Source organism: Malus domestica, chromosome 10 (assembly GCF_042453785.1).
Source record: "Malus domestica chromosome 10, GDT2T_hap1".
Classification (NCBI taxonomy): domain Eukaryota; kingdom Viridiplantae; phylum Streptophyta; class Magnoliopsida; order Rosales; family Rosaceae; genus Malus; species Malus domestica.
Window position 1 is genome coordinate 35,590,686 of NC_091670.1, and position 22,153 is coordinate 35,612,838.

General features: G+C 37.4%; 4 protein-coding genes across 5 annotated transcripts; 2 read left to right on the forward strand and 2 right to left on the reverse strand.

Annotated features, from left to right (window-relative positions):
- Positions 1-231: 231 nt before the first annotated feature.
- LOC103412331 (uncharacterized) lies at positions 232-5,411 on the forward strand. 2 transcript variants are annotated; one of them, XM_008350913.4, is made up of 13 exons: positions 232-371; positions 557-1,136; positions 1,572-1,756; positions 2,328-2,408; positions 2,489-2,530; positions 2,623-2,667; positions 2,768-2,854; positions 3,309-3,435; positions 3,527-3,607; positions 3,715-3,834; positions 4,157-4,221; positions 4,758-4,863; positions 5,088-5,411. In XM_008350913.4, exons 1-13 carry the CDS (start codon positions 324-326, stop codon positions 5,186-5,188), a joined length of 1,668 nt encoding a protein of 555 aa, XP_008349135.1. In that variant the 5' UTR covers positions 232-323; the 3' UTR covers positions 5,189-5,411. The 2 variants fall into 2 exon arrangements, with proteins under 2 accessions (XP_008349135.1, XP_028966040.1); XM_029110207.2 differs by lacking the exon at positions 2,623-2,667.
- LOC103412329 (alpha-glucosidase-like) lies at positions 5,346-11,846 on the reverse strand. The gene is made up of 5 exons (XM_029110206.2): positions 11,332-11,846; positions 7,717-8,384; positions 7,193-7,423; positions 6,456-7,102; positions 5,346-6,342 (listed from the first exon to the last, which is right to left on the reverse strand). Exons 1-5 carry the CDS (start codon positions 11,598-11,600, stop codon positions 5,434-5,436), a joined length of 2,724 nt encoding a protein of 907 aa, XP_028966039.1. The 5' UTR covers positions 11,601-11,846; the 3' UTR covers positions 5,346-5,433.
- A 1,741-nt stretch (positions 11,847-13,587) lies between these two features.
- Positions 13,588-17,888, forward strand: LOC103422315 (vacuolar protein sorting-associated protein 2 homolog 2). The gene is made up of 11 exons (XM_008360366.4): positions 13,588-13,778; positions 14,006-14,050; positions 14,423-14,457; positions 14,543-14,593; positions 15,144-15,248; positions 15,337-15,408; positions 15,582-15,653; positions 15,881-15,961; positions 16,058-16,093; positions 16,194-16,351; positions 17,617-17,888. The coding sequence occupies exons 1-11, from the start codon at positions 13,745-13,747 to the stop codon at positions 17,675-17,677; spliced, it is 750 nt and encodes a 249-aa protein (XP_008358588.1). The 5' UTR covers positions 13,588-13,744; the 3' UTR covers positions 17,678-17,888.
- Positions 17,889-18,440: 552 nt separating this feature from the next.
- On the reverse strand, positions 18,441-20,302 carry LOC139187528 (beta-amyrin 28-monooxygenase-like). The gene is made up of 2 exons (XM_070805997.1): positions 19,260-20,302; positions 18,441-19,131 (listed from the first exon to the last, which is right to left on the reverse strand). Exons 1-2 carry the CDS (start codon positions 20,215-20,217, stop codon positions 18,647-18,649), a joined length of 1,443 nt encoding a protein of 480 aa, XP_070662098.1. The 5' UTR covers positions 20,218-20,302; the 3' UTR covers positions 18,441-18,646.
- Positions 20,303-22,153: the final 1,851 nt, after the last annotated feature.

The window sequence follows — 22,153 nt, forward strand, 5'->3', positions numbered from 1 at the left end:
GGCAGCTGGCTGGGATGAGATGTGATTGCCAACTGAGAAAAAGTTTTCTCGTCAAAGGCCGTTTTTATTGGGTTAACTTTTTAAATATTGTTTAACGTATCTGTTAATTTACAACACGCAGTGAAATTATAGGGAAAGGGAAGATGGAAAGATTGAAAGTTTGTTTCCTTAGCTATTGAGCTCTGCTAAGATTATGGCGGATTTCACAAGGCTTCCCATGGCGTCTTGTGCTCTTGTTTTAGTCACGGTTTTTGACGTCCTCTCACGCATTCTAAACTGCCACAGCATTCTCCCGGCGCTTTCTTATATTGCTATTCAGAATCATGAGGTCCAGGAGTTCCAGTCCCGAAGCAGTTGGGCAACTCAATCAGGTCAGTCTGAAGCTCATTTGATTCTTAACCTTTTCGTTTTGCTATTTTTTGTGTTACGACCGATATTACTCCTCTAAGCTAGACTAAGAGAAGCAGGGTTTGAATTCGGGACGCAGCGAGTAAAAGAGGAAGCCTCTTTTCGTTGAAATTGTACTGAAATTGTGCCTATTGATGTTGTTTTGTAGGTGAAGGAGCCATACAACCGTTCCAGAAAGGACCCGTTTTTCGATGGCCTGTTGAGGCTTGATGATCAGAATCCTAGCCCTCCTACTGTTGATTTTCCGGCAATCCCCGGAAGGCGGAACATTTCTCGTACCATGTCGGATATTGGTAACACTCTCACAAGAAAAGGGCAGCTTCCATTCTCTGATGATAGTGTTCTTGAGCCCTTTGAAAGGGCGAAACTTGGTAAAACTGCTTCATTAGCATTCGCTAATGTTCAGCCAGTTTCTAGCTTTGATTTGGGGAAATTAAATGAGCCCGCCATTGAAGCAAATGATCATAAGCATGGTAGAGTAAATGGTCTAGCAAGTGTCACAAGTGGGAAATCATTCAGGGTGAATAGAAGGAAAGAAAACCTGTCCACAGTTTCACTTCCTCAGTCTGCTGCATCGTTTTATAATGGGGACTCGCCGCAATTTGAAATTGTTGCATCGTGTCCAAGCATTTACAAGCTTAATTTGTTTCTTAAAGCCACAAAGGATGAAGTTAAGGCCGGTGTCCCGGGAAAATTCTTACATGTTGTAATGGCTCAAGATGTTGCTGGTAATGCCTGCCTTTAATTCTCCTTTCCAACATTTCTTTACTTGTACTTTTGTGATTTCTGTATCGTATTTTTTTTTTAAATTTACATCTATATGTAAGTAACCTCATTGTGCTACAGTATGAGTTTCAAAACAAACTTAATATGCCTGTATACCCTGAAAAGATAAAAAACATTTGAGTTGTTATCCTGTCTAATACTATATAGATGTTTTGCTGAACTCAATATGTCCATAAACTTTATCAATACGAATTAAAAAAGTAAACTTAATATGTCCATAAATTTTATCAATACGAATTGAAAAATAAATATAAGAAACACCTGTATTTTGATGCTCATAATGTGTTTCAGAATGGTCGTTGAGATTTCTCTATCTTTCAGCCAAATTTGTGAATTTATGTCAGTATACATTTTTGCCTCTCTTTGACAATTTGCAGATGTTGGATCTGTTGCTTCAACCGTCAGTTATGCCTTCTACCTGAATGAAACACAAAAATCTGACCAGTTCTGCACAGTGCCTGTCATCAACATGAAGAGGTCGGACATAAATTCTAAAGCTGAACTCAAATGGTTACTTGATTCTTGTCAAATTGATCAGTCATCCTTAATATTCGTGGATGAGGTACGTTCCATTGACTGCTGGAATTTATAATGTTTTATGTTGTTCTTCTATTAGCTTTCACTTTAGTTAGGTCAGTGCTGATGACCAAAGATAGGTACGTTCCATTGACTACTGGAATTTTTAATGTTTTATGGTGTTCTTCTATTAGCTTCCACTTAGATAGGTCAGTGCTGATGACCAAAGATAGTCCAACTCCTTTTATTTTATCATTCAGTAAAAGTTTTAATCCCTGTCGTGATTTTCTTGGTGAAACTAAATACAAGATTTACATTATCCATTCAAGCGCTCTAGAACACAGCCTTAATCCTCAGTTTACTGTCCCCCATGTTGGCTCCCTTACTACCCCCAATCATTCACCGCTCCCTGCCTCTCCCCTATGTGGAACAACCATATCGTTGAATCATATGTGAATCATTCGGTTTTACAGTTGACTAATCCGGATTCTTTTCTCTCTCATTTTAAACGCCTTTACCTGTGAGTCTGTGACTAGCTGGGGCCTGACTCATAACTTTTCAATTACGACATGTCTGTTCAACTTATGAGTTTATCTTTCATGTGAAATTTGGAGCAGATTGATCTGTCATATTATGATCTATTTGGGAGTCTTAAAGTAGTTCTATTAAATGGCCACAAGCTCCCAGCCAAGCAAGAGGTAAGTCAGATTTGAAAATTTCGATGCACTTGAATTTTTAACCATGGTAAATGATTCATACTCTTGTCTTCCTATAACAGGCATTGAAAGAGGCTGTAGTGGAAAATTTCAATTGCAAACAGGTGCTTTGATGAACTCAATGTGGATATGTTTAAGCTTACCCTGCTACTTGTTGAGACGTTCAATATGGTTAAGGTTTTGTTTTGTTTAACAGGGAGAATCTGTATATCCCTGGGTTAAGAGTGTTACTGTGGCAGAGGTATGATTGAAACTTATTCATTATAACCTTGGCAGCTTCATTATTTTGTCCCAATTGTTCATAACATGAATGAATGTGCTGATTATTGTGTTATAAACAGGATAGCTCATGCTGTACAGTTGTTGCTGAGAAGTTTTCTCTGATTTCACCTGAGATTTTGGCTGGACAAGGATTCAGTAGACTTTTGGTAGCTTCCTTTTTCCTGTTCCATGCTCTAAAATGTGAACAACTTATTTCGAAATTTAAAAGACATATCTCTTGCTCTCATGGGCCTATATGTATAGGCCATGTACTTGTGCAGCAACGATATAAACCATTCCCATGATTTTAAGAAATTTTTCTTGGCCTTTTGATTTTCTTTTACTCCTTATCCTTTTTATTTCTTTCATCTTTCCTTTCAGCAGATGTGTATCATGATGGTACGTACCTATTCCCCGTTTCTTTCCTTAGGTTCGACTCGTAGCATAAGATAGGTAGTCAGATCCTTACCACTTATAGTAGCTAGCCCTTTGAGTTCCTGGGTGGGAGGATCAGTAGTTGGAAGCATGGTTTGCCATGAATTGCTCTTAAGTTTGGACTTTTACTTTTCCCTCCATTGCCTTATTACATTACTTTTCCTCTGGAATTCCTTTTTCTTGCAGTTAGCTGCCATCCTTTTAGACTCCACAAACTTGTGTAGTTCTCATTGTTCAACCAAGGATAAGTACATGTCTGCACTGTTAATCCATGGTGCTGGTCGCTTTGGATGCAATGGCCTTTACCAGTTATGTATGTAACGTCCACTACGTGCCTGTCCATCTTTTTAATTTACTTTATTTCCTCAAAACTTCTTCCTCTAAATATAATTGTTTTATTTCAGTGAGATACAAAATGTACGATGTATCTAATCTCAAGATTAGTGATATATTGCGCAAGGATTTCAAAAAGTGGACAAGAGTAGGTCTGGACTTGAACTAACCTCAGTCCTTTTAAGCTTGTCATGGGATTTGTTTTTGCCCTTCAACATAATGGAATATCCTTCCACTAACTTAATAGTTGTTGAAACAGGTAAACTGGAGGGTCTTGGTGCTAGAACATCACAAATCGGGATGAGTTCCACCGGAATGCCAATTGCACAGCTTCTTGAACATGAGAACACCTCAGTGCGTGAAATTAAAAATTTCCAACGTAAGTATATAATTTTCTTTCATTAAATTCTCGTTAGGAAGTTGATCCATAAACATCTATCATATCGCTAGAAACAGAAGTCTTGAAGCCTTTACTAGTCAGTTTGTTTACTGATTTGAGATAGTATAGGTCGACCTTTAATCCAAGCTCACTTCAGTTATTTATGTTCTTTTTATGCCGCTAATAATGTTAGTAACATACTATAATGCTGAAGATATTATATATAGTTTTTTATTGCCACTCACTTACACGTCTTTTAATCTTGTTTTCCCTGTTCCAAACTAAATTGATGAATTTCATTGTTTTTTATCGTGAATTTCAGAGATGGAGAAACTTCAGCTTCTCGTGGTTGTTTCTGGGTATTATGATTCGAAAAAGAACTTCAAGGTTAGAGACATGCTTATATAAGTCATCTTCGACATTTTCTCTTATTGTTAATGCGTGTTCTACCCGTTAATGATCTGGTAGGCCCTGGGGATTAATTTAAAATGAACCTATTTCAAAGAGGGTTTGAATCTTTCCTTTGTGAGTCATGATTAATAAAGCCAAAGCTTCGAGTGGGTTAAAGTTTGAGAGACAATTGTAACTTCCATGTTCGAACAACTCAAACTTCTGTGTTTAATGTGATTGAAATATTTTGTATCCTAGTTTTGGACTGCCAAGTGCTCATCTAAGGGCATTTTGGCATTTCTTTGGTCATGGGACGGGGAGTACTGTAAACAAATTGAGCCAAAGTATGCGCTCAATTAAAAAGTAATCCACCGACTCTCAAGTATCCATACATATTTTGCTGCACTTACAGTCTCTGGTTTTTTTTCAGAACAAACTGAATATGTAATCTAGAAAAAGGGTTGTGTAGCGCTAGCGTTTTACTATCTTATGGTAGAGGCTTTGACATTGCCCATACATTTGGTGTAATACAGAGAGAGATCCTAGTGTCAGCAGAGTCAGTGGAGCTCTTGAAGAATCTGCTGTTTTTCTTCAATTCAGATGCTTCCCAACTGCCTCTCAAAGCAATCCATCAGCCAGGTAAAGAATCACTTCAAGCTAATACAAGCCATTCACTTCAGTTTGAGTGGTCGAAAAAATTGGGAATTACTCCTACCTGAAATATTTGGTTCCTTTATTGTTCTTGCTAATAAGCTGCGTATCTATTTCTTTTAATTGCTACACATCATGCGGGGATTCAAAAGATGGTTAAATTGCATTATCGTTTGATGACGGTATTAAACTTCCCCATGGTGCTCTTGCAGTTCTCGGAGAGGTGATGCAAGTATTTGAGATTGACAAGGTCACATCAAGAAAGACCATTGAGCGCCTTTTAGAAGAATTTGGTGGGACTTTGAAAGGCTAATGGTCAAACGAATACTGGATATTCAAATTTTACTGTAAACTCTCTTGTTTCCAGAGCTGTTCACAGCATTTCCATGCTTCTACTCCGGAACTCTGTACCATAACAAACCGCTGGCTACTGTCAAGGCTGGATAAACGACAATGTAATACACAAATAATTGCAGAATATAAATGTGTATATTAGTGTATTTTCTGATTTATTACAACAGAAACTGTTTTTTCAATTGCTTGTGTTCAGTTTCTTCTCTACAAAGTGCTTTCGGTAGCGTGCTTCGGCTTCAGCTCCAACTTAAACTCTGATCCTATAAGAATCGATATGTCGGAAATCACTACTGTGACAAACTGCTTACTGCTGTCAAAGCTGGCTCTGATATCCGAGTTTGCGTTCAAATTTGCTCCCTTAGTAACGTTGAATGCATACCCTTCCAATCCATGACCAACCTTTTCCAACCCAATGAAGGTAACTTTATCAATGATCCATTTTTCACTTAAAGCGAATCCTCCATTTACAACCTCTGAGCTTACAAATACAGTTCCATTTTCAGTTCCACTATAAAATCTCACTAAACTCCACTTGCCTCCCTCTCCTCCCATTTCAATTTCCTCTCCGTCGTCCAAGAAAACTTCTCCTGTACTTTGTCTGTTACTGCTAACGACCACCAAAAGCTCGAAAGCATTCTTTCGGGCTGCTTGTGTTGTCAAGGCCTCTCCTTGCAATGCCAAAATATTTCCTTCACAAACATGCACATTGATATGATCAGGCGGCGCATCCAACCTAACGTGCTGTCCTGAACTTACACTCACAGATTTTGAGTAGTTGAAGAGATCAAACCAGTTTCCAGCAGGAAAATATGCATCAACTGAATTGACTCCCGGTTTCAGCACAGGTGAGACCATTACGCCTCGACCAATTAGAAACTGCGTATTGATCTCGTAAGTTGTGATATCTTGAGGAAATGAGAAGAAAAGGGGTCTTGCAATTGGGGTTCCCTTTTTGTGTGCCTCATACATTGATGTGTAAAATAAGGGGAGCAACCGGTAGCGCAGTCCAAGCACCTTCCTGGACGTTGCTGCCACTGAGTCCCATAGATAGAGCTCTTGACGGATTGTAAACTTTTCGGAGTGATCTCTTGAAAAGGGGTAAAAGGCCCCAAGCTACATGTAGACATAGCTAATTTAGTCACATTAGATGTCAATAAAGTCGAATACAAATCAAGATATATAACGTAGTCTAATATGTATGGGAATTTTCTAGGTTCATTAGTTACCTGAATCCATCGCCGGCAGAGTTCTTCGGTGGTATTTCCAGAGAATCCACATATATCAGCTCCAACCATTGGAACTCCGAAAAGTCCAAAATTTAAAATGCCTGGAATTGTATATGCCAGATCACTCCATTGTGCAGAATTGTCTCCAGTCCAGTGTGCTGTGTACTTACCGGAGCTTACAAAAGTCGATCTAGAAAGTATAAACGGTCTTTTACCAGTTACATTGATTAAGGCGTTGCTTGTTGCCTTGGCTTCCAAGAGTCCGTACAAGTTATGTGCATTATATTCTGTAATGTTACCAAAGTGCAGCGCTGATGCCGGAACAGTCTTCTCATTGATCGGACGCAGGACTCCAGAATTGTTAACCTTGTAAGGAGGGTCATCAAATGTAGAAGATGGAGTGGGAGGAGAGGTTATGAAATTGGACAGCTCATTCATATCGAGCCAAAGACCGTCAAAAGGTAGAGCATCTTGAAATATTTGTATCTCATTAGCCCAATATTTTTCACTTTCTGGATGTGCAAAGTCTGGGTAGTACACATCGCCGGGCCATACATTTCCCAGGTAAGGAATTCCGTCGCGTTTGATGAAAATATCTGCTTCCTTCCCTCTGATGTAGGTTTCATAGTTGTCTTTATTACTGATACCTGTCAAAGAAAGGATATGATCATTTCCTGCTATTCTGTTTCGATAATTTGAATATGCACTTAGTAGTGCTTAGGGTTTAGGCCGCGTACCAGGATCCAAGATGAGGACATATTTCTGACCATTTTGGTGAAGAGTGCTTACAAATTTCTTCATCTTATCCAATGGAAAGTTGACGGGATCGAGAGTGAAGTCCTTGTAAGCATCCATGTAATCAATGTCCGTCCACATAACTTCCAGAGGGATACCGGCTTTTGCATAACCAGCAACCACGCCCTCAAGATCGGAAACATTCTTATAACCATATCGACACTGGTGGAATCCTTCGGCAGGGAATGAAAACAACTTAGTACGAAGGGTAAGTACATATGAAACTAAAAAGCATACTATTTTAGTAGGACGGACAATCAAAATGAAACCACATCGTCAGTTGACATGGTATAGATAAAAGTATTTTTAGTCGTAATAATTGACGTAACAAGTGGACTCACTGTTACGTACATGTCGCACAACCAATATGAGACACGAAAATGTTACTGCTCTAGCAGACTAGCACTACTTTGGTAGGATACATAGCTAACAAAGTTAAATATACAATTTAAAGCAGCAAACTTACCAAAAGACCAGTAGGGCATAGGGGCAGGGCGGCCGATTAGTTCTGTATACTGCTCCACTACCAACTCAGGTGTCGGCCCGGCAAAGAAGTACAAGTCCACAATTCCACCGATGACCTTATAAGTAATCCTATCACCGCTGTATGTTATGTCCATGCCATTGCTATTCAGCAGCAGCACTCCATGAGATGTTCCTGCACCGGTCTTGCCGCCATCTTGAGACGCCGACCTGACGTCCAGGTAGAAGGGGTGGGACCCGTAAAGGTTGAGGTCGGGATTGACGCTACCAATGTCGGCATTCCAGAGAGTCAATGTCTGATTGGGAATGATCTTGAAGGAGGACTTGGTGTGCTCGCCGAGGCCGAAAATGGAGGATCTGTTATGGGGGAGAGAAGAGGAGAGTTGGATGTATTGGTCCTTGAAGACCAAGAAGGTGTTGGGGTCTGACGAGTGGGGGGAGGTGTCGAAGATGACGTCGTTGGAGGAGCAGCGGGTGACGGTGAAGCCGAATGGGGTGGTGTTGCGGAGAGTGAAGACAAGGTCGTGGGAGATGCAGTGCTGGTGGGGGGTAGGGGGTTTGGTTTGGCGGGGGATCATGTCTTGTGGGATTTCCCATCTTTGCTTCTTTGAGTCCGTTATTCGAATTCTTAGACGATCTTTGGTTTCATAGCTGCATGCATGATTAAGATTATGTCGTGAAAATGTTTTCTCGCTATAAAAATCTGAATTATTTAACTTTCATAGCAGTTTGCAAAAATGGGAGCTCGTTTGGATGTGATTTTAAAATAGTTGGAACCGTTTTTAGAAAAAAATGTTTTTGGGTTTCTAAAGCATTTTATGTGCTTCTTCCAGTAAGTAAAGTGTTTATTTTTTCAGAATTTACTTACATTTTTACTAAGGATTTGTTCTAAAAACATTTTCATCAAAAAGACTTTAAGTTATTTTAAAAGCTCATTCGTACAAATCAATGTGCTATTCTCTATTCACCCGAATTTAAACCACTCTTATTTTGTTTAAACTAAAGCATCATGCTTGTATGCATAAAAAAAGGGGTAAATTACATAGTAACCTCTCAGGTTTGAGGTTTATTACAACCTCATACAACATCTTTAAAACATTTCACTTTCATACCTCATATACTATTTTATTTCAAAATAATACATCCGTTAGATTTTCCATCAATTGATTTGTTAAGCGCTGACATGGCTACCACATTTGTGCCACGTGGCAATTTTTTTTTAAAAAAAACCTAAATCTTATAAAAAAATTTAAAAAAAAAGCTGAAACCTTATCCCCCCCCTCTTCCTCCTCTCTTCTCCCCGCAACCCCCAAACCCACAAGCCTTATCCCCCCTCTTCCTCTCTTCTCCCCCATATTCATCTTCTTCCCCCTACAACGCAGAAAAAAAAAATCCTTCAGTTCGTCTTTCCCCCTCCTCTTCCCCTCTCTTCTCCCCCATCTTCATCTTCTTCCCCCGACCCCCTACCTGCAACCCAAAAAAAAAAAAAAAAACCCAGATCCCGTCTACGCCACCTTCGCCGGGTTCGTGGGGTGGGAGGAATAGGTATGGATTTAAGGAGTGGGCGGTGTGTAGATGAGGGAAGAGGGTGGGTGTGGAGGGAGGGATGTGGGTTTCTGGGTAAGGTGGGTCATGGGGGAGGGAGGGTTTCCGGGGGGGCGCGTGCGCGGGGGGGGGGGTTGGTATCTGGTTTAAGGGGAGGGGGTGTGAGTTTTCTTTCATGTTTTGATTTTTTTTGCCACATGGCACAAATGTGGCAACCACATCAGCACTTAACGGATAAATTGATGGAAAATCTAACAAAGGTATTATTTTGAAATAAAATAGTACGTGAGGTATGAAAGTGAAATGTTTTAAAGATGTTGTATGTGGTTGTAATAGACCTCAAACCTGAGGGGTTACTATATAATTTACCCCAAAAAAATGTAAAAAGGGCAGGTTTTGGCCAAACTTATGAAAAGGCATTGGTAATTTCCAAAAAAAAAAAAAAGGAAAAAAAAAGGCATTGATGGGCAAGTGACTTTAAATTGGAATAGAGAAATTTTATTTAAACATATCTAACTTATTTCTATATCCAGCTTATTCTTTGCACTCATTTGATTTTTAACTAAACTATTAATATCTCTTTAAACCTAAATTAATAGCTAATATACCCCCATAAACCCAATTCAATATGTGAATTTATTTTTACACCCATTTGATTTTTAGAAGCTAAATTTGATGTGTTTAGACCTAAGTTTGCATGGTTTTCCACAACAAAAAAGTTGATAATTCAATTATTACTTGTAGAATATGCATGCATGCTAAAAATCACTGTGAAAAGCGATGTGTATAGTTATGGGGTTGTCCTTTTGGAGATCATAACTGGGAAAAGGCCAAAGAGGGCTACCACCCCAGTGGGGAAAGCTAGTACACACATACACAAAAACTGGAGAAGGCTACCTGTTGGGAGTGGTGACAGGTTGTGTTCGGGTAAATGCTTACCTGATTTTCTAACGGAGAAGAGTACCGCTCTTATAGCGTGGAAGCTACTACATAGATAACTTCTACCATAATTAACAGTTAGACTTGTGGTATTGAGTTAGTTTACTTGGTTTGCTTCTAGTGACAGAGGCTTTAAGTGCTTTAAGAGGAATTCAACTGGTGTCTCGTCTAATGGGTTTTAAGTGCACTTAGACATATTAAGAATGTGTCAACTAGCACAATTTTCACCTCACTAACACAAGCCCTATAGCAACCAGTGAAAATTGTATACAAATGAAACTTCTAAAATAGAAAAGCTTGTTGATTTCTTGTGTTTGCTCAATTAACGATTTCATTCATGCATCAGTAGTGTGCTGGATTCGAGCATATTTTAACATTACAAATGCCATAAGAAACTGAACTTTCAATTAAAACAATCAGTATAAAAGTAGCGAACGAGGAGTCCACTTATGGGCAATTCAACCAGTTACTAGGTCCTTCCACACCAAACATTTTTCATCGTTGGATGCTTTCGTTGTTGTTTTAGCTGGAAGGTAGGATGCTTTCGTTGTATTTGTTGAAAAAAATTACAGTAAAGTAACTTCTACACTCTAAAAATTTGAAATCAAACGAACAAAAAATTCACAAATTGAGTCTTACCTTGGTTGGATGATTCAAAACTTTAAAATCATCATCCATCAATAAATAAAAAACTTATTTTTCTTTATGAGAGCTATTAGGGTTTTAGCCAGAATAAATGTAAAATAAACAAAAAGTGATCGTATGGTTTAATTATAGTGTTTGAGTTTATTTATAAATTTGAGTTTTATTATTAATTTTATGTTGTACATAATAATAATTATGCAATAGGGTAAAATAGATAATTAACATTTAAAATTTAAATTGGGTGTAAAAATAGATTAAATGAGTTTAAATAAAAAATTTCATTGGAATATTATCTTAGCATCTACGATGACGGTTAAGATGTCTTGTTATCCTGATCTCCTGGTCAACCCCAAAAAAATAATTGAGCATAAAAAAAACAAAAAAAAAGGTTATCTTGGAAAGCAACTACAACAGCTAATATAAGTAAGATAAGATTAATCGATCTAGTTAAATTAGTGAGTAGGGGTACCTGGCGTGAAGATTGAGATTTGGGATGTCAGGCCCGTAGAGGGAGGAGGACTTGATGAGGCCAAGATCAGCAGTCAATGAGTTTCCGGAGGAATCATAGTGGACGGATTGAATTTTGTATCCATACCCAACTGCTGCTTCTGCTTCTGCTTCTGCAATTGCCTTTGCAGATGATATAAGACAGAAAATAGACGAGAAGAAGAAGAAGAATGGCAGATGCAGATGATGATACATTGGCTTTGGTGGATTCGATGATCTCTTTGTTTTCATAACTCTTGCGTTCTTCTACTAGTTGGTCTTCTGTGGAGTCGAGACTTTTTGATGAATAATTATTTACTTTTCATTTTGCATTACATGTGTGCGGTATGTATAGCTTTCATACGTAACCCCACGCACGCGTAGCGAGTCTCCACATCATTTGTATGGGTTTTTCCTGTGTTCTTTGGTAATTTTGTTCTTAATCATTATTATTAATTGTGAGAGTTATCTTTAGTCCCATCCTCGCAAAGAGGATCCGGCAATAATCCCCACTTACCTTAGTCAAGCATGTCTTTTGAAAATTCTTTTTTTAGTTGGTGGGCCATTTCATAAGCTAGTGATAAGAAAAAAATTTCTTTTTTTATTATTTTCTACTGCGCACATCTAAGAGGTTTCATCGATAAATTATAAAATAGCATAAGGATAAGGTTGGAAAGAGGAATTTAGGTGGATGAGAGGGCAATAGACAAGGATCCTCTCCGGAGGAAAAGGATCCTAGCCGGATCTTTTTTCTGAAGATCTTAGGGATCCTGTGATCATGAACGTTCATCCTACATCATGGGATCAATTTTCGTTAGGTAATATTTATATTTAATTTTAAATTTTAAACTTTGAAATGATTTCTGATCACACGATATACGATGAACGGTTACGATCAAGGAATCCCTAGGATCCTCAAGAAAAGAATTTGGCAAGGATCATTTTCCCTCTTCAGGTCCTCTTTGTGAGGATCCGGAGAATAAATCAACCGTGTCTATTCATCGTACATCGTGAGGCTAATTTTCATTAAGTTATATGGAAGAAGTTTAAAGTTTAGGATATCATCATATGAACTAATAAAGGTCAAGGCCAACAAAAAAGGCTCACATGGCAACAAGAAGGATCAAGCGATGAGGCCCGACGTTTAAAGCCAACTATTAAAAGAACACACAGCAATAATTTTTTTATTTATTTTTTATTTTTTTAAGTACATTTATATTTTTACATTAAGGACAGTAAGAGTTCGGTTAAGCTAACAATGAGCAGCCTAATTTGGTATCGATTTTGCCATCCACGAGATTCGAACCTAAGATCTCTCACTTGCAAGTGAAGATGAATACTACCAGACCGTAATACTGAGTGATTTTTTTTTTAATTTTTGAACAAACGATATTATCTACTCTAAGGGAAGAGGGTGGGCTTAGTCTCACAATGTGCTAGTAATAATGTGGTTCAAATTTGACTTTGGCAAGAATCGAACATAAGACCTCTTACTTACAAGTGAAAGTGAATACCCCTAGATCATAATACTAAGTGACCATACAGTAAGAATATTAGAACAAAACATTTGAAACTAAAGACAAAATTACATAAGGACTATTGACAACAGTCCTTTGACTTTGCCTTTCAAATAGAAATATAGGTTGAAAGTTGTGCATTGTTCTGGTGGTTAGAATTTTTTTTTTATTCATTATATTCTAAATTCAAACTCTAGTGTGTAATTTAGTATAGAAATATTGTTTATAATAAAAATAATAATGCTAGACACACCCAATTTTTTAATCAAATAATGTGTTGCCAATCAATTTTTTACTTTAAGTTAGACTTTGATTAGTAATTGTAACAAAAATTTATATAGCGTAAAATGTGTCACATCATTTGGTGCTTAAATTGAGTGTATATAGTATCACTTGTTTGAGAAAATTAAGAATTAAAATAATGGTAATAAATATCATAACATTATGATTTATTACTTATTTTCTTTTAATTTTCTTGCTTTGAATATTATGATGGAAAGTAATGAAAATATTCATAAAACAAAATAAATAAATTAAAAGAAAAAGAAAGTTTGAGGATAAGCTTAGTAGACATAAAATATGTGTTGTACCAAATTGGAAATTACCAATGACAGCTCAAAAGGGCATCAAACTTATTTATTGTGGAAGGGCAATATAGTCAGAAAGAAATGGGACGAATAGTAACGGCTAGTTGGAAAAGTTGCCGTTGGATGTGGATACGTGAGAACCGGGAACAAAAAGCACGCTCTCCTATAAAGCAGATTCAGAAGATTTTGCCCTGTTGTTTTGGTTTGTTTGGACTTTGTTGCCAAACTTTCTCAACTCCCCAAAAGTTCCCAAGTTCTCAACTCTGCTGGGTTCTCACTCACTCAGTCCACCATGAACATCTTCAAGAAGAAGACCTCCCCCAAAGGTTTCCTCTCTCTCTAGGGTTTCATTAGTTCTTTTCACTGATTAGGGTTTTTGCATTGCCACTGTGTTTGGTGGGTGAGGAAATGTGGAAGAAGAAATGGGTTCTTCTTATTTTTGATTCTCAGAGTTTTTGTGGGGTTTTCTAGTTTTTGCAGACTTATTATTGCTGGTTGTCTGTTTGGTTAAATTTGTGAATGCATTTGTTAAATTGGTTGTGTATTTGAACAGAGGCTCTCAGGGAAAGCAAAAGAGAAATGAGTGTTGCTACAAGAGGTGTGTTTTCTTCTCTTTATATTGTTTGAATTTGCTTCAAAATTGCTGATGATATGAAATGCTTGTTTTATTTTGTCTATTGAATCTCTGCAAATTTAGTTTCCTGTCATTTCCTTGGATTTGTGTATAAAAACGAAAAAACATGCTATCAATTGTTCCTTTTAATTTCCATGCTTTTCATGGTTTGCTCCGTTATTTGTCGGGAATCGGAGGAGCTCAGAATCTACAATTTCTTCAATCACAAAGTTCCAAACTTTTTCAGTGTACTGCAGCTAAAATTATGTATTACTCTTGGTTGGAGGCAACAAATTGAAACTACAACATTTAGTGGTTTAACTTGTTTTTCTACCCTGCTCCCATTTTCTCTTACAGGTATTGAACGTGAGATCGCATCTCTTCAGTTGGAGGTACATGTTACAATTACCCTGAACCTTCTGATTGATTATGTTTTCTGATGCTTCCCTCAGCGTCCTCATTGTTTCTGCATTTCAGGAGAGGAAATTAGTGGCGGAGATCAAGAAAACGGCTAAAACTGGTAACGAGGCAAGTTTACTATTCCGTTTAAGTTACTCTTTCCTCGTACTAGTTAATATGGGAATTAGCTGTATTCACTTCCAAGGGGCGATCGGCCTCATCGTATAGGTTTGCAACCTTGAAGATCAAAAGTATGCAGCTCAACATATTTTTCACAATATGATTTGGATGTGTTGATTAGTATTACCTTACCACGTCTTTTGAATCTAGTTCTTTTATTTCAACCATTTGACTTTTAAGACAATTTCATGCACGTAGATTGATGCCGGAGTAGCCATCCAAAACTATATTAGGAGAAAACTAACCTACATAAATTTGCTCCATTACCGATACATTACCAAACTGAGCTGACTTGTTTTCCAATGTTACTCTGTGGAATTTGACAAACTATGAGAGGATGATCCTTTACACGAATAGATACTGCATACCGCATACTATATGTAGATGGATGAATGTTCTGCAGGTTAGCTTGTGCAGTAAGCTGGCAAAACCCTGTCAGTCATGTTGTTGGACCTAATCATTCATTTTTAACATTGAATTATCAACAAGTTTTATCCAGGCTGCCACCAAAATCCTTGCTCGTCAACTCGTTAGACTACGTCAACAGATTACTAACTTGCAAGGAAGTCGTGCCCAAATAAGAGGTGTAGCTACCCATACACAGGTCAGCATTGTATGCTTTGAATTAAGTTAAAAGATTATGATAGGCGAGCAACTGTCTGAGTGTCGGTATCCTTGCAATATGTTTGCAGGCATTGTATGCAAGCACTTCTATTTCCACAGGCATGAAAGGTGCAACTAAAGCAATGGTGGCAATGAACAAGGTATAGATATCAAGAGAATTTCAGATGATTAAAAATTTGCAGATTTACTAGTTATTACCATGTAATAGTCCTTTAAACTTTATTATTATTAATTGATTTTCTTATTTGGAATCATCTAGACCAGCTCTTGGAATTAACCAAGTATTGTTGTCATTATCTATTTCTCTTTTCAGCAAATGGAACCTGCAAAACAAGTTAAAGTGATCAGAGAATTCCAGAAGCAGGCAGCACAAATGGATATGACGGTAATACTTATAGTTTCTGGTAATAATTTCTTGGTTAATTCAATGTTGGTTTTAATCAAATGAACACACAACTTGAACCTACCATGTCCGAAGGAAATTACGCTCGCCATTTTCCTCCCTGATTGTTCTACTGTCATGTTCGAGAATGCACATGTGTAAAATATGACATCCTATTGTCATCTATGCGCATATGTGTAAAATATGACATCCTATTGTCATCTATGCAGATAGAAATGATGTCAGAGTCTATTGATGAAACCTTGGACAAAGATGAGGCTGAAGAGGAAACAGAGGAGCTCACCAACCAGGTGGAGTATCGGCATCCTTATAGTAGTTTTGTTTTTCTTGTACAGGTATATCAGCATTATCTTATTAATCCAGAACTCAAATATTTCATTTTTCAGGTGCTCGATGAGATTGGTGTTGATATTGCATCGCAGGTTGGTGCTTTGAGATTGATAGCTCACATGAGTTTGCTTGTTTTTCTTTTTTGTTTTAAACCAACTACTGCTTTTTGATTCTTGTTCTCGTTCCTTACAGTTATCTTCAGCTCCAAAAGGCAGAATTGCATCGAGAACTACTGTAAATGTAGCTCCGAGGAATGCTGAAAATGTCGCTTCAAGGAATGCTGCTGAAAATGTAGCTTCAAGGAATGCTGAAAATGTAGCTCCAAAGAATGCTGCAAATGTTGTTAACAGGTATGTTCATTGACTATTAGAAACACCAAATGATTTTTCCTTCTTTAGAACTCAGTAATTTGTGTCATGATTAGGATTTCAGAAGTTTATATTTTGTATTTAGCAGTGGACTGAATTGTTTGATTTTTCGAAGTGAAAAGCACCTGTACTGAAAATGATTCATAAGCGCGTAAGAAAGTAGATGGACATAACAGGTTGACATTACTTTTCTACATAGAAGGCATCATCATATTTTTACACGAAACTGTTGCCAACAGGTTGACTTTTTTTTTAAATTAAAGGCATCATCAGATATTTACACTAAACTGTTGCTAACTTGCCTTAATAAACCAGTATTGCTTGAGTCAAATTCAGAAGATTGCTCACATCATCAGTACCTTTGAGAGGGCTTAAGCATGTCTATAGTTCACGACCGTTTTGGCGTGGTTTTCATAGAGTTGGTGCATTGTATCATATTGAAAGGTTACCTACAGTTGACTTTTTTCCTTATTTTGATAGATTGTTGTAGTAAAATGCTAGCATGAAGTAGGTGGACACAACAGGTTGATTTTTATAAACAAAAGGCATCATCAGATTTCTGTGAGAGTCTTCTGCCAACTTTCCATGATTAATTATCATTGCTCGAGTTTGAGTCGTAACTTGAAGAATGATTGTTCACATAGTCGATACCATTGAGGGGGTTAAGCATATCTCACATAGTCGATACCATTGAGGGGGTTAAGCATATCTCACATAGTCGATACCATTGAGGGGGTTAAGCATATCTGATGGTATCACTGAAGTTTGAAATTATTGACTTCCTTTCATATTTGGGTAGATGCTTTGAAAGCTGATTTGGTGCCAGGAAATTGATCAAAAAGCCCATGTTTTGAAATTATTGATTTTCATTCGTTTTGGTTTTGTTTTGAAATCACGTTTGGATTGGATATTTTATTAGATTCAATGTATGTTGAAGTAAGAAATGAATCCCAACTTTCAAATTATGTGCAACTGGAAAGGATATTGAGTCATGAAGAAAACTTATTTCTTTCAGTTTCCACAAGTTAGTAGGATTGGACGGGATTCCTTCATGACTAATGCATACCTTCAAAGGTATCATTAGATTTCTACGACAAACTGTTGCCAACTTGCCATGATAAACTAGTATTGATTGAGTTTGAGTCGTAAGTAGAAGAATAATATATGCTCACATGATCAAAACCATTCTGGTCCGTTTTCATGTGGTTTCCATATAATATCTAACATTCTATCTTAACTGTATGCAGTTCTGAATCATCTGACGTTGAGGATCTTGAGAAGAGGTTGGCCTCTCTGCGACGTTTGTGATCCTGTTAAGCATGCGGTGCGCAGATCCCGATCATCATAATCATAGTACATCTGTTCGTGTAAATTTAATCAAATTACAAAGCAAAACCATATAAAAGAAGAATATATTGTAATAATAGTAGGATTCCCTGGATGACATATTTGTTTCAGCAACTATTTGGATTGGATGGAGACGCCTTCTACCATATAACGAAGTTGTTAGTTTTCATGACACGGTGGTGCCAAACATATTTGCTTTCTTTCACACTCTCTCTGTTCTAAACATTTGTTGTCACTGTGATCATGTTACCATATTTGCTTTCTTTCTATTTTATTTTATTTTTCTGAAAACTTGAACAAAAATTTGTAGCAGGTGGTCAATATTTAAACTTTGGTAGGCCAACCATGGCAAACTACTGTGGTATGTCAATTTTGGGTAGAAATTGCTAGGAAGCCATTAACTAACGTGCGATTAACATCAAATGGCTTGTTTGAACAGTCCCATCTTTTTTCTTTTTTTTTTTAATTACGAGTGATATTAGTTATCTAAGCTAGACTAAATAGAGGGCTAATTAAGGTGGCCAACCTTGGCAACTAAGTATGAGCTCATTTTGTTGTGCTTTTTAAATGATTGAAAGCGTTTTTAGAGAAAATATTTTTTGGGTTTTAAAAGCACTTTAAGTGCTTTCAGGAAGCACTTTTAAGTGCTTTTTTTTTCAGGATTTACTAGTATTCTTACCAAGGATTGTTTTTAAAAATATTTCACCAAAAACTTTTTCAGTCATTTTAAAAACACATCCAAATAAGCTCTATATTAATCGGAAGGAGCGCTAATTTTTACATTAGCTCTCCTACTTCAACATGAAATTTACAAAATTGAAAAGGGGTTATTGATGAAGACATGATATTGCGATTCCTCATTACATTAAGGGGAAAAAAGGAATATGATATTTGAAAGCAGAGAACACAGTTCACGGTTTGATTGCTTGTCTAGTGACGTCGAAGGCGAACTGGAAGCCCTTTCTCTGGTGTTGGCATCATATCACCTGTGATCTTCTCCTTGGGAAACAGAACTTCCCATTCGAACCTCTTCACCACGTTGTGAACGAAAGTGAGTATCGCTAGACGAGCGTACTCTTTCCCGGGGCACATTCTTGGCCCTCCTCCAAATGGAACAAGTGTGAAAGCCGGGAATGCGTTTAGGTCCTCATATCTTGATGGATCAAACTTTTCGGGGTTGGGGAAGTACTGTGGGTTCATGTTTGTTGTACTCACTGTCCAATATACCTTCCAGCCCTTCGGGATGGTGTAACCTGCGTAGGTAAAATCTGTCAAGGCCTCTCTAAATGTCCCCTGAAGTGGCGGTGTGAATCTCATCACTTCATACAACACATTCCACGAGTACTTCATTTTGTTGATGTCTTCCCACTCCAAAAAGTCTCCTGGCTTCTTCGAGTCTGCAATCTCCTTGTGCTCTGAATTCAACAAGAAAAATCAAATTTTAGCACCAAAAAAATGTGACCAATATTCCCCAAGTTCAATAGGCAAGACCAAAATTAATGAAATGAAGTAGAAATGTTAAGTTGGAGTGGTTGGTAATTACCAGCTAGGACCTTGGCATAAATGTCTGGCCTCTCTCCAACATATTTCATGAAGAAAGTCATAGCAGTGGCCACAGTGCTATATCCTGCAGTCAATAAACCCATGATCTTGTCTGCAACCTCAGCCTCGGGCATGTGTTTACCGGATGGATCACTAGCCACGATCATATGTGACAATATATCATGCATGGGACCTCCTGCGGCCATTGCAGCCTTCTTCTCCTGAATCACAATCCTCAACTCCTTTCGCAGCGCGTCGGCTGCTTTGGTTGCCTTATAGAATGTTGTTCCTGGGAAGTTGATAATAAGTGAATGCATCCCAACAGTAACATCATCAAAATTGCTCACCAGCCTTGCAATTCGCTCGGAATCGTCGATCCCCAAGAAGAATCTGCAGGCAAGACTTAGAGTGAGTGTCTTGGCCAAAGGGTAGACCTTGACCTCATCTTTGCCTTCCCAATAGGCCTTCATCTGCTCCTGAGTGATAGAGTCCATTTTCCCCAAGTACCTCACCAATGCTTCCGGCTTCAAAAACCCCGGCGATCTTATAACTTTCGATTCTTCATCGCGAGAAGGTTGTGCCACAGCGGGGGCAGCAGAAGCAGTGGGGGCGGCAGCCTTGTATGATCGAAACATCTTTTGCATCGAATGTGGTCGAAAAGCTGTGAAGTACTTTTGTTCATTGGAGAACAGAAATTTGTGTCCACTAGGACCACAGATCACTGCAGTTTTCTCTCCAAGAATATAGGTCTTGAAGATGTCAGGAGAGTACTTCCTCATCCTCTTGAACACAAAATTTTCCGGCTTCCCGAACAAGAACTCGATTGATTCACCCACAATAGGCCACCCCATGCTCCCTGGTGGAAGATTTTTTCCATCATCTGATTTGCCCTTGAGTGCAAAGATGGTAAAGGCTAAGAAAGCAGCACCCACAGAAAATATAAGGTAAAGGGTCTCCATGGCTGGAATTTGGTGCTGATCAAGGCTCAAATTTCTTATCAGAGACTGATTGAAGTTAGCAAGAGGAGTGGTGTGTAGGAAGCTTGGAAAGTTAGGGGTTTTATAGGGAAAGATCCGGCGGTGTCAACACTTTGATTTAGCCGTAGCACACCAAAGGTGACAAGCTTAAAATATTATTCAGAAAGGATGGCTTGGTTTGACATAAATAAAATATTCAAACTTCACATGCGGTATATATTCATACAAAAACGCATAGTTACTTGCTCCATTGAATGTATAGATACCAACCCTTGGTTTATTGTAAATGCAATTTATTCTGATACATGCAGTCTGTTTGGTTTTCTTTGTGTAACATGTTTAATTAATTAATCAATTAATTAATAGAGTTTTACTCTTTTTTTTTTTACTTTTTTTTTAACAAACGATATTATCTACACTAAAAAGAAGGAGGTGAGCTTAATCTCATAATGGGCTAGCAACAATGTGGTTCAAATTCACCTTTTGACGATAATCAAACTTAAAACCTCTCACTTACAAATGAAGAAGAATACCACTAAACCGTAGTACTAAGTGACTTACTTTTTATTAAAGCAAACATGTCTTGCTCAAACAATTGATGCCTAGCATTTTTATTCCACTTACATGGAATCAACCAGTAACTAAGTCAATAAGTGACTAAGAGCATTCACCTTTTCACCCGAAATTTTGTGTTTCTCCCAAATAGTCCAAACATATATTGCCAAATTTGGTTGCCTAATAAACTGATTAGTTAATACCACCAATATGAAATGGGACACATATTAGAATCTTTGGGGATGGGGGATAAATAATAAAAAAACAACAGGTATCATGTTCTCCAATCCACAAGTGTAAATTGCCCTTCTAAAGAGGCCTCTCCCAAAATTTATTGCTAGGTGGTCCTTCAATTTTCTTTTTCTCATTGTAAACTGACTACTCCTGGTTCCTGTTCCAAACATCTTCATCCCCAAAATGCATAACTGCATCAAGAAATGCTGAAAAAGTGGTGGGAAGGAATTTGCAGATGTTAGCAGTTAAGTGTTCATGAAAGGGTTTATGGCCACAGCTGAAACCTTTTGCTGGAATTCTCTACTTAACTACTGCATTACTAAATTGGCTTTATAAAAGATCTTCCATAATTGGTTTTATAAAAGATCTTCAGGGACTTTCGATTACACATCTACTCATCTGTATCTTCGTTATTCATCTAAGTGTTAGCTTAAGATTGTTGAGTATCAATCTCACATGCACTTAGTTATACTTAATTGGGCTACTCTCTATAACCTCATCTTTCTTCAAGACCTCATGTTTGCTTGGAAGCTCGTTTTGATTGGAGATTCCAATCCGAATTGAAAATTTCCATTCTGAGTCTAAACATTTCCAATTTCGAAAATTTCCAAAAAATTTAGATGGCAATTGAAATGTACCTATTCGATCTAAAATTTCGAAATTTCTCAAAGCTTAGTACATAAAAAAATTATGCTTTATTTTGTATTTTGTATATTTAATTATATTTATTTTATATTAAAAAAAAGAATAATCATACGCACTATTTATTATGTCTAATATGATTTTATGTCATATACACATGTAACTACCTACAAATATAGTAAAAATGGTGGATATATAAATGTTTGAAAATTTTCAAAGTCTTGCAAAATGTAGGAAATTCAAATTATGTTCTGAAAATTCTGAGATAAAATCAATTCTGTAATTTCAATAATCCCAAATTCTGAAATTAGAATTAATATCTTATTCTAAAACTTTTTTGGATTGGCATTGGAATGCTTGTTTCTAATCTGGTCTGATTGAAAATCACCCATAGGTGTAACACTTAAACTGTAATAGTCTTTAGGTTTTTGTTTTTTTTGTTTTTGTTTCTTTTTTTCCAAATAGTCTTATAGGGTTTTGGCAAAAA

What these genes read in the sequence shown, in the direction of transcription:
- LOC103422315 (XM_008360366.4), top strand. Translation starts at nt 13,745, where the DNA reads ATGAACATCTTCAAGAAGAAGACCTCCCCCAAAG. An exon ending in TCGCATCTCTTCAGTTGGAG is followed by an intron (nt 14,458 to 14,542) that starts GTACATGTTACA and finishes TCTGCATTTCAG; the next exon opens with GAGAGGAAATTAGTGGCGGA. An exon ending in CAGCACAAATGGATATGACG is followed by an intron (nt 15,654 to 15,880) that starts GTAATACTTATA and finishes TCATCTATGCAG; the next exon opens with ATAGAAATGATGTCAGAGTC.
- LOC103412329 (XM_029110206.2), bottom strand. Translation starts at nt 11,600, where the DNA reads ATGAAAACAAAGAGATCATCGAATCCACCAAAGCCAATGTATCATCAT. An exon ending in TATGCCCTACTGGTCTTTTG is followed by an intron (nt 7,424 to 7,716) that starts GTAAGTTTGCTG and finishes TCCCTGCCGAAG; the next exon opens with GATTCCACCAGTGTCGATAT. An exon ending in TGTCCTCATCTTGGATCCTG is followed by an intron (nt 7,103 to 7,192) that starts GTACGCGGCCTA and finishes TTTCTTTGACAG; the next exon opens with GTATCAGTAATAAAGACAAC.
- LOC103412331 (XM_008350913.4), top strand. Translation starts at nt 324, where the DNA reads ATGAGGTCCAGGAGTTCCAGTCCCGAAGCAGTTGGGCAACTCAATCAG. An exon ending in CCTTAATATTCGTGGATGAG is followed by an intron (nt 1,757 to 2,327) that starts GTACGTTCCATT and finishes AATTTGGAGCAG; the next exon opens with ATTGATCTGTCATATTATGA. An exon ending in TGAAATTAAAAATTTCCAAC is followed by an intron (nt 3,835 to 4,156) that starts GTAAGTATATAA and finishes CGTGAATTTCAG; the next exon opens with AGATGGAGAAACTTCAGCTT.
- LOC139187528 (XM_070805997.1), bottom strand. Translation starts at nt 20,217, where the DNA reads ATGGAGACCCTTTACCTTATATTTTCTGTGGGTGCTGCTTTCTTAGCC. An exon ending in TTATGCCAAGGTCCTAGCTG is followed by an intron (nt 19,132 to 19,259) that starts GTAATTACCAAC and finishes TGTTGAATTCAG; the next exon opens with AGCACAAGGAGATTGCAGAC.